The sequence below is a fragment of the Anas platyrhynchos genome, chromosome 8 (genome assembly GCF_047663525.1).
Source record: "Anas platyrhynchos isolate ZD024472 breed Pekin duck chromosome 8, IASCAAS_PekinDuck_T2T, whole genome shotgun sequence".
NCBI classification, from domain to species: domain Eukaryota; kingdom Metazoa; phylum Chordata; class Aves; order Anseriformes; family Anatidae; genus Anas; species Anas platyrhynchos.
The window spans coordinates 36,814,067-36,827,083 of NC_092594.1; the positions used below are offsets into that span (position 1 = coordinate 36,814,067).

The 13,017-nt window shown below is 44.0% G+C and overlaps 1 protein-coding gene across 9 annotated transcripts in view; it reads left to right on the forward strand.

The window, feature by feature from the left end:
- Window positions 1-12,072, forward strand: part of PATJ (PATJ crumbs cell polarity complex component) — a 145,917-nt gene extending 133,845 nt beyond the window's left edge. For 6 of the 9 annotated variants that reach the window (XM_038183227.2, XM_038183228.2, XM_027462630.3 and 3 more), the window contains 6 exons: window positions 1,133-1,173; window positions 1,451-1,573; window positions 2,655-2,759; window positions 5,897-6,000; window positions 7,640-7,763; window positions 9,471-12,072. In XM_038183227.2, the coding sequence (XP_038039155.2) occupies window positions 1,133-1,173; window positions 1,451-1,573; window positions 2,655-2,759; window positions 5,897-6,000; window positions 7,640-7,763; window positions 9,471-9,617 (644 nt within the window). In that variant the 3' untranslated portion in view covers window positions 9,618-12,072. The remainder of the gene's footprint in view (window positions 1-1,132; window positions 1,174-1,450; window positions 1,574-2,654; window positions 2,760-5,896; window positions 6,001-7,639; window positions 7,764-9,470) is intronic. The other 3 variants (XM_027462631.3, XM_027462633.3, XM_072041447.1) reach the window with 3 other exon arrangements.
- Window positions 12,073-13,017: the final 945 nt, after the last annotated feature.

The following is a 13,017-nucleotide window of genomic DNA, read 5'->3' on the forward strand; positions in this document are numbered from 1 at the left end:
AAGCTGCCACCACTTCATTTATATCTGTGTTGCTCTTGAGCGTATAAAAGGGTGTTTTGTAAAAAGTCACAATGCCCAGATTGCAGTTTGCAGATTTAGCAAGTGCTGAATCTATGACTTGCAGGAACTTGCAGAGGGCCTGCACGTTTGTGTGCTCTGCACTGAGTCAGAAATTTGTAACCTTAGCTTGTGGCTGACCATGGGCAGAAGACGTTTCCTCTGGCTTTTTGCATGCACTGGAGGAGACGTGGCTTTTTGGGCAGCCTTCCTTGCACCATGTTGATGAAGGGCCCTGCAGCTCTAACAGTGCACGTCTGTGTGTCCTGGCTCAGTGTCCCCAAGGCTGCGCTTCCCATGGTGTCGGACCTTGCAGCACCTCAGCAGTCCTGCCTTGAGCACTCATAACAGATAGCTGCACAAGCACACACGTGGCAGTAAGAAATACTGATATGTATTAACAAGAATCTTCGAAAAGATTCTTAAAACAAGTTAATTAAAGCTGGTACAATTACGGATTATTCTAGCACAGCCCAGGACCTGACTACACATCAGCTCTTAAGCTATTTAGTCCCAGTCAAATGATTCATTTGCAGTGTCCCTTTTTCTTCATTTTTTTGAATCTTTTGAGTACTTTTAAATGTCCTGTGGCTAGATATATGCCAGCCAGACTTCCTGGCTGTCTATTATTTACAAATACGGCACAAATTAGAACAGGAAATCAATGGAACCTCAACAGTCTGAGACCAGCCGTGTGCCCTACCCTTTGTGGTGGGGACACTGATTTATGAATAATAAGGCAATCTTTAATTGAGTGCAATGCACAATAGGGCTTTTCTTCAGGCCAGCAGAGTGCTGCTATTCAAGAGATTGTGGTGAGCAGTGGCTGTGCTACAATGGGTGTCACAGTGGCATCCGTCAGGCAGAGTGATTGCATCCGTATTCATCTCCTGGTGAAACAGCAATCCTGTCCTCCTCACGTGAGCACTGCTGCCTGATTTGGCACAGGAAGGGCTGTGCTTCTGCTTGGTGATAACTCTGACTAGGCAGCAAGGGACCATTGTCACCTGACAGTGTTATCTCTTAATTATATTATCTCTTAATTACAGAAGCTAATTGTTTGTTTCTTTATTAGTAGGAGCAGATACGGGCCCAAGGACTGTGGAGATAACAAGGGTCAGTGAGTTATTTTCTATCATTTCAAAAAGCTGACACCTTTGACTGAAGTTGTTAATTTTTGTAGTGTTCCTCAGAATTAAACTGCATTTTGTTTGCAATAGGTTGTCGAATGTATGTCTGTGTAATGGGAGCTGTATGTGCATGTCAAACGTAGCTATTTTCACCATATTGCATAAATCAGATGGGTCTGGTATTGTTGTACCCTAAACATTGACCTCTGTAAGCGGGTCCCAGTTAAAAATGTGGGGTTTTTTTGTTTTGTTTTTTCTTTTAGGGACCAAATGATGCACTTGGTATCAGTATAGCAGGAGGGAAGGGGAGTCCTTTGGGAGATATTCCCATCTTCATTGCTATGATTCAAGCCAGTGGTGTGGCTGCACGTACCCAAAGACTCAGAGTGAGTAGAGGGCTCTTCTCAATACCTTCTAGTTCATCTGTTTTGTCTCAGAGAAGGAGCCTCAGGTGTTTCTGCATGTGTCCTCACTTTGGTAAAGTCTCATAGGCTACTCTGTCTCTTTTTAAAAACAAACACACAAAAAAGCTCTGCCCCTCTCTTCCCCTTTTGATTATATTGCATCTGGGGATAATTGTGATTGCCTACATGGCAAAGATATGTTAAGAGAACATAAATACATTTGCAGTAGTCTTTGAATGTGTTTGAACAAAAATAAATAAGCTGGAAGAACTACAGCATATGTTCATCCAGACCCAGGGAGGACAGCAACAAGCTCTCTGGAAGTAGCAGATGCTCTGGAGACTTCAGATTGGGCATTGTTTTGGAGCTCAAACAGGACAAACAACATCAGAAGTTAGTTGTTTGATCTCAAAGCCCTGATAAAGGAATGCAAAAATAAAATGCTTATATCAGACACACAGGATATGTGGGTATTTCTAGGAATGACCACTGATCATTTACCAAGTTTGGAGACCATTTCAGGGAATCATTAATATTGAAGAGAACTTAGTATGCAGTTGCATAGGAAAACTTTGGCCCCTGAGGTTCAGTAGCAAACAGTGCTATATCCATGCTGTGTCTCTAGTAAAAATACACAATAATGTTAAGTGCCAGGGTCAAAATCATTTTTTTTTGTGTAAAGAGAAGTGCCTGCTTTCCTACAGTGCTTTCATCATGTGCCTACATAATCTATAAGAAAAGAACTTGTCCGCACAAATGGCCACAAATAAGTCCTTTTTGGATGGGAGAAGAGCAGTCAATCTCACCCTCTCTGTTTGCAAATGGAAACAATAAAATACAACCCACCTTTGTTTCTCTGATCGCATTGTTATTTAAAAAAAAAAATGTATTGTGCTTGCTCTGAAGAATGGGAAATGATCACTAGCAATGTAGAATTCTCACAAAAGCGATCCTGCAAAAGAGAAGCATGACTGTGCAGTGCCAAGTTCATGAGGAATTTTAAGCATTCTTAATTTTAATTTTCCTTAATGCTAGTAATTTTCCATTACTGTTGTACTTTTAGGTTGGAGATCGGATTGTCAGTATTAATGGGCAACCTTTGGATGGGCTGTCTCATGCAGATGCTGTTAATCTACTAAAGAATGCTTATGGGAGCATTATCCTGCAGGTATGGTGATAAATTGAACATGCAGCTGCATGAGGGTAGATAAATGGCATTCAGGAAAAAAAAAAACACTAAGCATCACTGGCACAAGGCATCACAGAATTGCAGGGTGCTTGCTGATGGGAATTACACGGAATGAAAGCAAGAAATAATTTTCATTCAAAAATTATTTATTGCCACTCATACAGGCTGTGAGCATGATTATATAAAAGCGTAACAAAGAGAACAAAGTAACTTGTTGCTACACATGATAAATCAACAAGCTTCCAAGGTTTTTTTCATCTGAAGTTAGCAGGAACAAGAAATTGTGTGTGTGTATGTGTGCGTGCATGCCACTAGACTGTGACCAAACTGTCCACAGTGTTAATTTCCTTGCTCTTGAAAGGGGGAGAAGGAAGAATATTAGCAGCACTTAGTAAGAATGATAGCATCATCATCAAGACAGTGCTGTCTAGAATTAATTACTCTACAGGTAATGAATAATAACACTCAAGAGAGAAGAAAGAGTTTATCACTGCCACATTTATATGAAAGGAAGATGTGTTCTACCACTTTGGTTCTAATTGCTGCTTGCTAGTATATCCGTCTTTAGTTTATTTTTATGTTTACATGAAGAAATGGGAAAAATACTTGCCAGAGAGAATTCAAAACACTACTCATTTGCAGAATTATTGTAACAATTGGAAAATAAGCTTAAAACATACCACTAAAATCTAATTTTATCATCAACATATTGGACTTGAACACATCTTGAGAAATTTTTGCGGGCTTCTTACTTTCATTACAACTTAAATGTTACTATAAAAAAAGGCAAAAATGCGAGAGAAGGGGGGAAAAAAAGAAGAAAAGGAATGATAATAAACTTACTTTTAGACTCGTTTATTCTTTGTTTTGTCTGTCCATGAACTGCTGACCCCCTAAGTGATGAGCCAGTTCCAGAGCAGATGGTGTATTTGTGTAGTTCCATTGAAGTCAGAGGAACTACACAGATACACAGCAGCTGAGGATTTTCTGTTAAATTATAGTTATCATATTGTTACTAACGTTGAGTAATTTCACTTTTCATGTCAACAGTATTCCCTGAATAGAAAATGAAAGCTTGCTGCAGAACCCCAAATTGCTAATCTTGAAAGCTGTAATACAGCGTATCCCACCTCATCAAGCATTTAAAAATATTCCTGATGAAGCACGCTGTCAGTTGTTCGCTCACATAAACAAAGAGGTTGTTCTAGAAATGTCTTTGCTTTTTGTCACTTGACAGTTTTTCTTCCACGTTTTCACTGTCTGGCTCAAAATGTGTTGAATACTTTTACAGATGATGCAGGGTTTTCTGATCGAAAGGAGTCTATTTTCCCCTGTTCAGAATCTGCTCTGGCAGGCTGTGTTTTGATCTAGCAGCAGGGAGGTAGCAGAGCAGCCCCGCCGTCAGCGCGGCGATACGGGCAGGTTACAGGCTAACTGCAGGTACTTCTCAATCACCGGGCTGCTTTTTTATTAAAACAATCTAACTGAAATAATCCTATCGCTGCGATAATCATGACTGATGTGTCATTAAGTAATTCTGTTTATTATCGGGTTAGACCACTTCATGGCAAACTGCTCTGAAAGGTCAGATAATTGCGTTCAGTGGTGTGGAAAGGCTTATTATCAGCACGTCCTGGGAAGGATGGTAAAGGAGTTTGCAAATGCTGTTTGCAAATGGGAGATTAGGGTCTCAGGGGAACAATCATCCCTTCCGGCTGTTTTGATGCTTTGGTTTAATTTAATTTCTTTTCTGCAGGTGTAGTAATGAGATAAGGAGAAGCTTTTTTACAAGGTTGTTGAACTCTGATACATTCTTACTGCCAACTGAAGATTTTTGAATATAGATTTATTTTACTCTATTTTATTTAACAAAATATGACAAATACTGCCTGGCACTCTTTCCCCTTCTGCAATGGGAAGGAAAACTTAATGGTGCCTTTGCTCTCGGAGCCAGGTGCAGCTGCCTCCTCTGTGGCCCCTTTCATTAAGGGGATCCTTAGTCCTGGGATGGGAAATTTGCACTAGAACTAAGCTTTTTTTCCTAGAAAATGCTACCACCCTCTTGGTTCCAAATGATTAGAGAGAGGGGAACACTGTCATGGCAGAATTGTGAGCGTTCATTTAAAATGGGGGATTTATATAATGGATTTTTTTTTTTAATTTCAGAAAGGTACGTTTCCCTTAAGCCATGTTCCCAGCGAGGAGTGGAAAAAGTCCCTGTTAATTTTGATAAAATAAGGCCACAAATAGCTAGAGAAACTACTGAAAATGAACTTGCTGGGCACTTGTCACTGTCTCTGAACCAAACCCCTGCACAATAAGCATCAAGCAGAGATGAGCATCTCATCAGAGTTAGGGATAACCACTGCATGTAGCTGTTAGGAATTGTGTGTTTAGCTGTGAATTCTTAAAATCAAAACACTTCTAAGTGGCTTCCTCAAATGTTTTCCAGAAAAACAACAGAAAACTAGCATAGAGTGAAAGCCAAAATCTAGAGTGGGCCTCGACACTGTGTCTTTAATGATCCCCATCAGGCCTGCATCCTGCAAGCTGTTCCCTGGGAGACCAGCTCTGGGACCAGCAGACACAAACTTTGGAGTTCAAGGCACCTCTTTCTCAGTGCATCTCCAGCTGGTTTTGTACCTACCCTATGAAACATCAACGTGGTTGTTTTAAAAAGCCTGAGCGAGCTTGCTGCCTCATATCCCATCTAATGTTGTTAGCTCTGTTAATTAGTGTGTCGTGGTAATTCCTGCTGATTTCAGAACTATGCAGGGCCATAACTGGGCAGGTTTCAGAATCGTGTTTGTTGCGTTTAGTTGAAATGCTGGAGAAACTGCAGAGAAGCTGAAACCGAGGATTCATTTCTCCCCCACTCTGCAAACAAATCAATCTGAGGTGTTTCAGGACCTTTGCCGGATAAAGAGCTCCAGAGCAAAGTTTCAACCCCAGAAAAAGGTGGCTGTCCATGATTTTTAACACCGTTATTTGAAAGTATTGCATTAGTAGGAAATTTAAGAAAGTAGGGCTTGTATTTGAAATTTGATTGAAAAACATAAGATGTCTCTGGTACTAAGTGAGCACACACAGCATTTCATTGCCTCCTTTCTGCTTAGGTTGTGGCTGATACCAACATCAGTGCTATTGCGACCCAGCTGGAGAGCATGTCTGCGGGATGCAACCTCAACTCTTCTTCTGAGCATGCTTCTGAAGATCCTGAGTAAGTCTGTGACAGTCTGCATAAGTGAGATGGATTTCTGTGCCTCATGCAAGGGAAAAGCCTAGGGTGGCGAAGGAGGTCTCTTCCCATTGCTTTTCTCTCTAATTTTCCATCACCTTTAAAATGGTAACTGTGAGGTTCTCCAAGCTGATTACACACCTGTGTCCATCTTTACCTGGTGACGGAAATTGTCTAAGTAAGGACACAAAATGTGTTTCCAAACACTTGCCTTATCTTGTCCTTTCTGCTGGTTATGCTGACATGGTAGTTCTGCATTTGTCTGCTGGCCTCTGTGCCTGAGAGGAGTTCTGATTATAGCAATTCAAAATCATTTGTCATCGGCACACTAAGAAAGAGAGATTAAAAAAAAAATGGTATTGGAGACAAATCTATCAAAACATGTCCAAGAACTTTGTCTTTTTCTGGCTTTACAGTTCTTAAAAAGTCTCACTGAATTTTTTCTACCTATAGCACTTCTGTACAGTGATAGAAGTTAGAGACCAAGCCCTCCCATGGCCACGCATCATTACCCATCACGTGCTTTTTAGGGTGGCTCATAGCATTCCAGTTACCATTTTGAAATTCATTTTCATTTTGGTTTATTAGCTTCATTATGTTCTTCATTTTCATTCTTTGATTCATTATATTTACTTTAAGAAGCTGAGATGCAAGTTGCTGCCCTACCTCGGGGGATTTTGAGTATAAAACTTGAGCTATTTATGCTGCATTCACTAGTTGTACAATGTGAGGAACTGTTTTTATTGCTGCTCTCAAAGGAGAATTGCTTATTTCACAAAAAGATCTGTATTCTCATTTTATATCAAAATAGTAAGGAAATTTAAATTTGAAAATAGGAAGCAGAAATAGGTAGGCGCATGCATTCAGTCTGTCCTAAAGAAATGGCTAGGTACTAGTCTTCGTGAGCTGTGTCTTTGATTAGGCAGATGCCAAACAGAATTTGTCCATAATGGTTCTTTCTAAATATGTAGAGATTACTTTTTCATATTTGAGGTAGATACATAGATAGAGCAGTCTGGACTCCACCAAAAACCTTGCTATGCAGACATTAACAGCCACTGCAGGGTCTAAGCAAGGCGCTGAGTGAGGGGCTCTCTGGAATCAGCCCCTGGGGTTACAAGGCACAGGGATGGAGTGCGATAAAAGTTCTCAGAAATCACCCAAAGACCTTGCAGTAGAGCTGAGACTACAAACATGAGTGTTCCTGGCTGCAGCCTCATCCCAGTGAAATCATAAAATCAAATGACGCTGTGAGGAAGCTGCTGCAGTTGCCACTTTCCCAGAGTGAAGATGACAGCCTGGCTGGTAAGCAAGCAAAATTTCCTTTATGTATGCACAGCTACTGCAGATTAGAGAGGCAGCCCTCCTGCATGAGAGAGAAGTGCTCTTGGTGAGCTCTTTAAGTATTTTCAAGTATTTTTTAAGGGAGGAGCTGAAGCCCACAGAACAGCTTGCGAGCTCAGGGCTGTGCAGGAGTGTGGCTGAGCCCAAGGCCGAGAATCCTGCTTGGTGACTGTGTGAAAAACTTTTTGGTAGATAAATATCTCTGTAAGTGTTCCTTCTGCGGAAAGTCCCCAGAGACAGCTGTTGTTATTCTAAGTGATATTTATTGTGTTTTCAGAGCACCTCAGCCTAAGATTATTACTTTGGAGAAAGGCTCTGATGGACTGGGATTTAGTATTGTAGGGGGGTATGGAAGTCCCCATGGAGACCTGCCCATTTATGTCAAGACTATATTTGCCAAGGTATCTCTTTTTGTTTTGTTTTCTCCCTTTTTCTTTATTATCTTTAAAAATAAACGTAAGATTTGGCTTGGGTAATATATATGGAGTTGAAAGCAAAATGTACTGTCTAGGTACGCTGATGTGAGCAGCCCCAGAACGCACAGCTGGCTTCTCAGTTTATATTTCACGTTGCTGCTGGCTGAAACAAGACACTTTATCTCAGCAAAATTGGTCTGTGTACTTCGGAAACTTGGGTTTATACGTTAAAATATTTACAGAGCAGTTTTCTATCTGCAAATCTCGGTGCCTTCCAAGCAGTGTGGAGGCACCGTTTTCCCGCTGTCCACGAGAGGAGGCAGTTGCAGAGATGTCGTGTCCTGGAGCTTCAGCTGCAAAGCCCTGTGCTCAGGCGGTCAGCTCAGTGAGAAGTACACCATACCACGTGGCTCGATGATGAATTGGCTTCCACATCAGTCCTGGCTTTAGTTATTCTCCCCTGCTTCCAGCTTTGCTCTCAAGCCCTCTGTGAGCGCTCCCCTCTCTGCTTGTTTGCTGCCTGAGCTGCTCGCGGTGCGGCTGCCGCAGCTGGTCCTGGCCCTGAACGTCAGGGGAGGACTGCCAGGTACAGCAGTGGCTCTGGCCACCAAGGAACCTGTACTTTGCAGCCTTGTCTCGAGGCAAATTGCCCCAAAATGGCCACAGGTGTGGAGGGAGAGATGCCCCCTTCCTCCCCCCGTCCTGCTGCTGAGAATGCTCTCTGCACGTGCCAGCAACATCCTCTCATGGAGCCACGACTGATGTAATTCTGGAAACTGGGGGGAGAAAGCAGTGGGAATTAGGGGTAGTTTACATAAAGTGACTTCTCAGTCAGACACTCAAAATTGTTTGTCCTGTGCCCACTTGCTGTCAGTTGTGCCAGCGTTTCTGACAGGGCAGGTGATATTAAAAAATAAAATAAAATTAAACCTTCAACCTTGCGTTGAAGTTCAATCCACAGATATCTGCTCTTCTCACAACTTGCACTTACGAGAAGATTCTGTGCCTTTAAATGGATGCTCAGATTTACAGGCTCACAGAGGTGAGCACAGCTGAGAAACCCCTAAATCCCAGATGGGAAACACCACAGCCGCTGATGGGGCTGTGTAACAGAGCCAGACACCACGAGCCAGCCTCTGGGCAGGGCAGGGGCTCAGGATTTGGGCAAAAGAGCCGTGTTCAGAGCTCAGAAGAAGAACAGCCACTTCTAAAGCTCTGTGCGAGCTTCCCAGGACTTTCAGATGAGCCCAGCTCTTTCTGGGGCTCGGGGCAGTGCCCAGGCTGTTGTCTCGGATGAGCTCTGCATCTCCCTTCCCACATTTTAACCCATTTCTCAGCTCAACACTGACATACTGCTTTAACAAGTGTCTGCATGATCATAAAAGACAGAACCAATCTTTACACTGCGTTGTTTCCAGGGACTGAGCTGATTCCCCTTTTCCCCGGGGTGTAATTCCCCCCTGTGCTGCCCCAGAGCAGCAGGGACCGGGTAAGCAGTGTCAGCAGAGGGCAATGCCCAAGCATTCCAGCAGATTTGGGCACTGCACAACAACTCTCTCCTTTTCTGTGTCCCCCACCCAGCTACGCTGGGATTTCCAGTGCCACATCCCTCCTCATTTCATCCATCAGCATCAGGAGAGGCGGGAGGGCTCGGTGCTACCAGCCGCTAACGTTTCCTTTTGCCATTTGCAGGGAGCAGCTGCGGACGATGGCAGACTGAAGCGTGGCGATCAGATTTTAGCGGTTAATGGGGAGGCTTTGGAAGGTGTTACTCATGAGCAAGCTGTAGCTATTCTGAAGCGCCAGAAAGGAACTGTGACATTAACGGTGTTATCATGAATGTCATTGCGCTTGCAGAGATAAATACAATTATTTTAGAACATCAGTAGAGCTATAATAATACCGTTCAGCCCTGAGCCGGATGTAAAGCAAACTCTGGCGAAAATTAATCAGTATTCACCCCATTGCCAGAATGGGTAGTGTGCATCTTGAGCTTCATTTAGCCTTCCCCATCGATCAACGTTTTCCCCACCCTCCCCTACTTCTGGTGGCTTTTAAGTTTCCCCTGGACAAGTCTAATTAAGAAACTTCAAAGAATAACATCAGTTTTACGTTCTGCTTCAGTTTATCCCCACCGGTCTGAACCCAGATACAACTGCTGAACCTGGGCTCTGTTCGCACACAAAAGAGAATTTAGATCATCAGCTGATCTCATCTGATGAGCAGAAATAAACGCTGAGTGACTTGTCATCTCACTCATGATTTACTTATGCTAATTGTCCTTTCAAGTATGCCAGAAAACATTAGCAATGTAATTAAATTACCACTGTTCCAAATGATGAAATATCAAATTCTCCTCTGGGAAATTATTTGTGCTCGGCACAGTAAGTCTGATAGTCAAATGTGAACTTCTCATGTTTATCTCTTTGGGTAGGTCTATGGAAGTTAGTCAGAGGTAATTACTGTGATGTGTCAATTTGCAGCCTTTAGCATGAAAAATAAACTAGGGGAGAGGCGATTTTTTTTTTTTTTTTTAGGCTTTTAAAACATTTGAGCCTTTTCAGATATTTAAGCAGCATGAACAACAACGTATCTCGTTCTAATTATATTTTTAAAGGAGAAATGTGCTGATACACGCCAGGCATGTTGCATACAAAGGCAGTTGTTGTTGTGCCAAGTTGCAGCATAATTGTTCATCCTGAAACTTTAATGAAGACAAAAGTTTGCTTAGGCAACGTGACCCAATAATTCTAGTAATGATGGCGAGCTGCCCCTCTGCACATTGTCTTTAAGGCTAGATGAAGTTAATCCAAACCAGCAAACCATTTCCAGGAGGCTCCATGGGAACAGATAGCACAGGAAGAGGCTGTCATGGATCACGGAGGATGGCTCCCTCCTGGGGGTGCCGGGGCTCAGGTTTGGGTATTCCCACGTAACACCGGGCAGCCGTGAGCTCTCCTGGGCACAGCACGCTGCAGGGCTCCACAGCCTTGCCCCCCAGGTGCAGTCAAAGCCCCTGGACTTCTTTGCTTTGACCTCAGCCAGGAGAGAGGGCTCCGAATCCTCCAGGAGCCCTCCCGGGGCCCTCTGAGCACTGGAGGTGGGGTGCAGCAGCCTTCAGACGAAATTCGGTAACTGGGTTAGGTGCCGCAGCCCTTCCTGCAGCAATTAGATGGCTGCGGCCTTGGCGATTTAGAAAATGAGTTTGGCAGGCAGATGGATGGCAGTGCCAGTCATTGTGGTTTAATCTGCCCGTGCGGAGGAACAGCGGGGCTTTGGAGGAGGCAGCCCAGGCTGATGCGGGCTATTTGGTGTAATTTATAATGATGATGTAGCAGGGAGAAATGAAAAAAGGGGGGGGCGGGGAGGGATCAAAACTGGCTGTTTGATGTGAAAAATCCTTAGAAATAAATGGAAAGAGAATTCGGAAGCTGTGCTGCAATAACCGAGTAGCCCAGGCTTAGCATTAGAAGCGCAGTTGGTGTGCACGCTGCAGCTGGGTGGCTCCTCCCTGGTTTTGTGGAAAGCACACACTGACGTGGGATGAACCACGAGGAAATAAGCAAGCTGCGATTCGCCCTAACTGCCGAGGTTTTCCTTAGTTCATTTAAAAGTTTTCCTTCGGAAATCACAAAGTGCATTTAGCCTGCTGGAGCAGTCAGTGGGTGTGGTGTTAATGGTATCGAGCCGAGGAATTCGTAACAGGCTGCTCTGGGTCGCAGAAGCATCCGAGGCACGCAGAGGTTGAGGCAGGCAGATGAGATGGGAAGAGGTGCCCTCAGAAACAGCGTGTGGGATTTCTGAACAAAACGCAATGATTCCTCCGATCGTTTTTAAAGCCATTGCATTCCTACCTTAAGATGTTGCTGCGTTTAATCAATGAAGTTTTACATGGCTATTTGTTAGCCTGTTCTGCACATCCTGCTCATACTGCACATAACGAATAGGATTTATGGGCTGGGATATTTTGCACTTCTCATTGCTCAGAATGAGATAACATTTTCTGCTTCTTGTAATTTGCACTTTGTGTCTTGAATATATTACTGCCAAAAATCATATTGCAACTAATTGATAAACCAGTGACCATGCGGAGAAGCGTGTGCTGTTGTACAGGACCAAGTTAGATAATTAAATTTGCATTACGCTTGTCTGGGTTGAGGTGTTCTGGTTTGTTTAAAACTTTATTTCTGTGCAAGGGAAAAGCAATTAGACCTCCTGATTGTATGTTTACATATATCACTGAAATAAGACATTTTATGACTTCAAAGATTCTAAATAAATCTCGGTTACCTAAGTAGCTGTGCATTATTTATTTTTTCTTAATCATTGCAGAATTGTATTGCACGAGATGTCTTTGTTTGCTCGTTATTGCCTTCCTCGGGGAGCAGGAGCCGCCGCAGCTGCAAGGAGCGACCAGAGGCAGCAGTGCCAGCCGGGGGCTCCTGCCCAGCTCAGCGGCTCGCTCCGGAGCGAGACCCTCATGGGGAGGGAGCCCCCCTGTGTGTGTCTGTGCTCCGTCAGAGGGCTGCTACTGCCTTGCAGGTGGTAAAGGCTTTGAATCAGGGGAACTTCACAAAAGGTGGCTCACGTGAGAGAGCAAGGGTCCAGTGTGCAGGCATCAAAACTGGGGGAGAGGAAAAGGGGGTGAAGGCAAAGGCCCAGAGCGACTGGGTTGTGACAGGAGGGCTCAGACTCCACGGGAAGGGTGCCTGCAGCAGGAACATCTCTGCTGTGGGTGTGCTCGCAGCCTTTTGGAGGTGCTACAGCACTGCTCGAACTCATCTGTGCTGGTGGTGTGCTCTCCTGCCTTGGTCTGAGGACTCCCTTGGCAGAGCCTTTTCTTTTAGCAGGTTCAGTCCCTCCTTTATCAGCATCAAGCACACCCTTAGCAGCACCAGGAGCCACCTCAGGGCTGTTTGCATTTCCAGACCAAAAAAAAGTGCAAGTTACATCTCCTGTTAGACTGAGATTTGTCATCCCCCGGGTGAGCTCCCTGCACGCCAGGGCGCGGAGCCTGTCCAGAAACCACCCCGCCTGTGTCAGACTGTGCTGCTGCGTAAGGAATAGCTGAAATGCCTCTAAATTCCCTGTAATTAATCAAAGGGCGATTACCACCCTCGTAGTGTGACACGTAGAGAGCCCGTTGAGGTAACGTGATTACGCTGAGATGGAGCAGTTAATGTGCCTTCACCTGGAAGAGCTGGACTGGATTAATTTAATGTTACACCCCTATAAAACG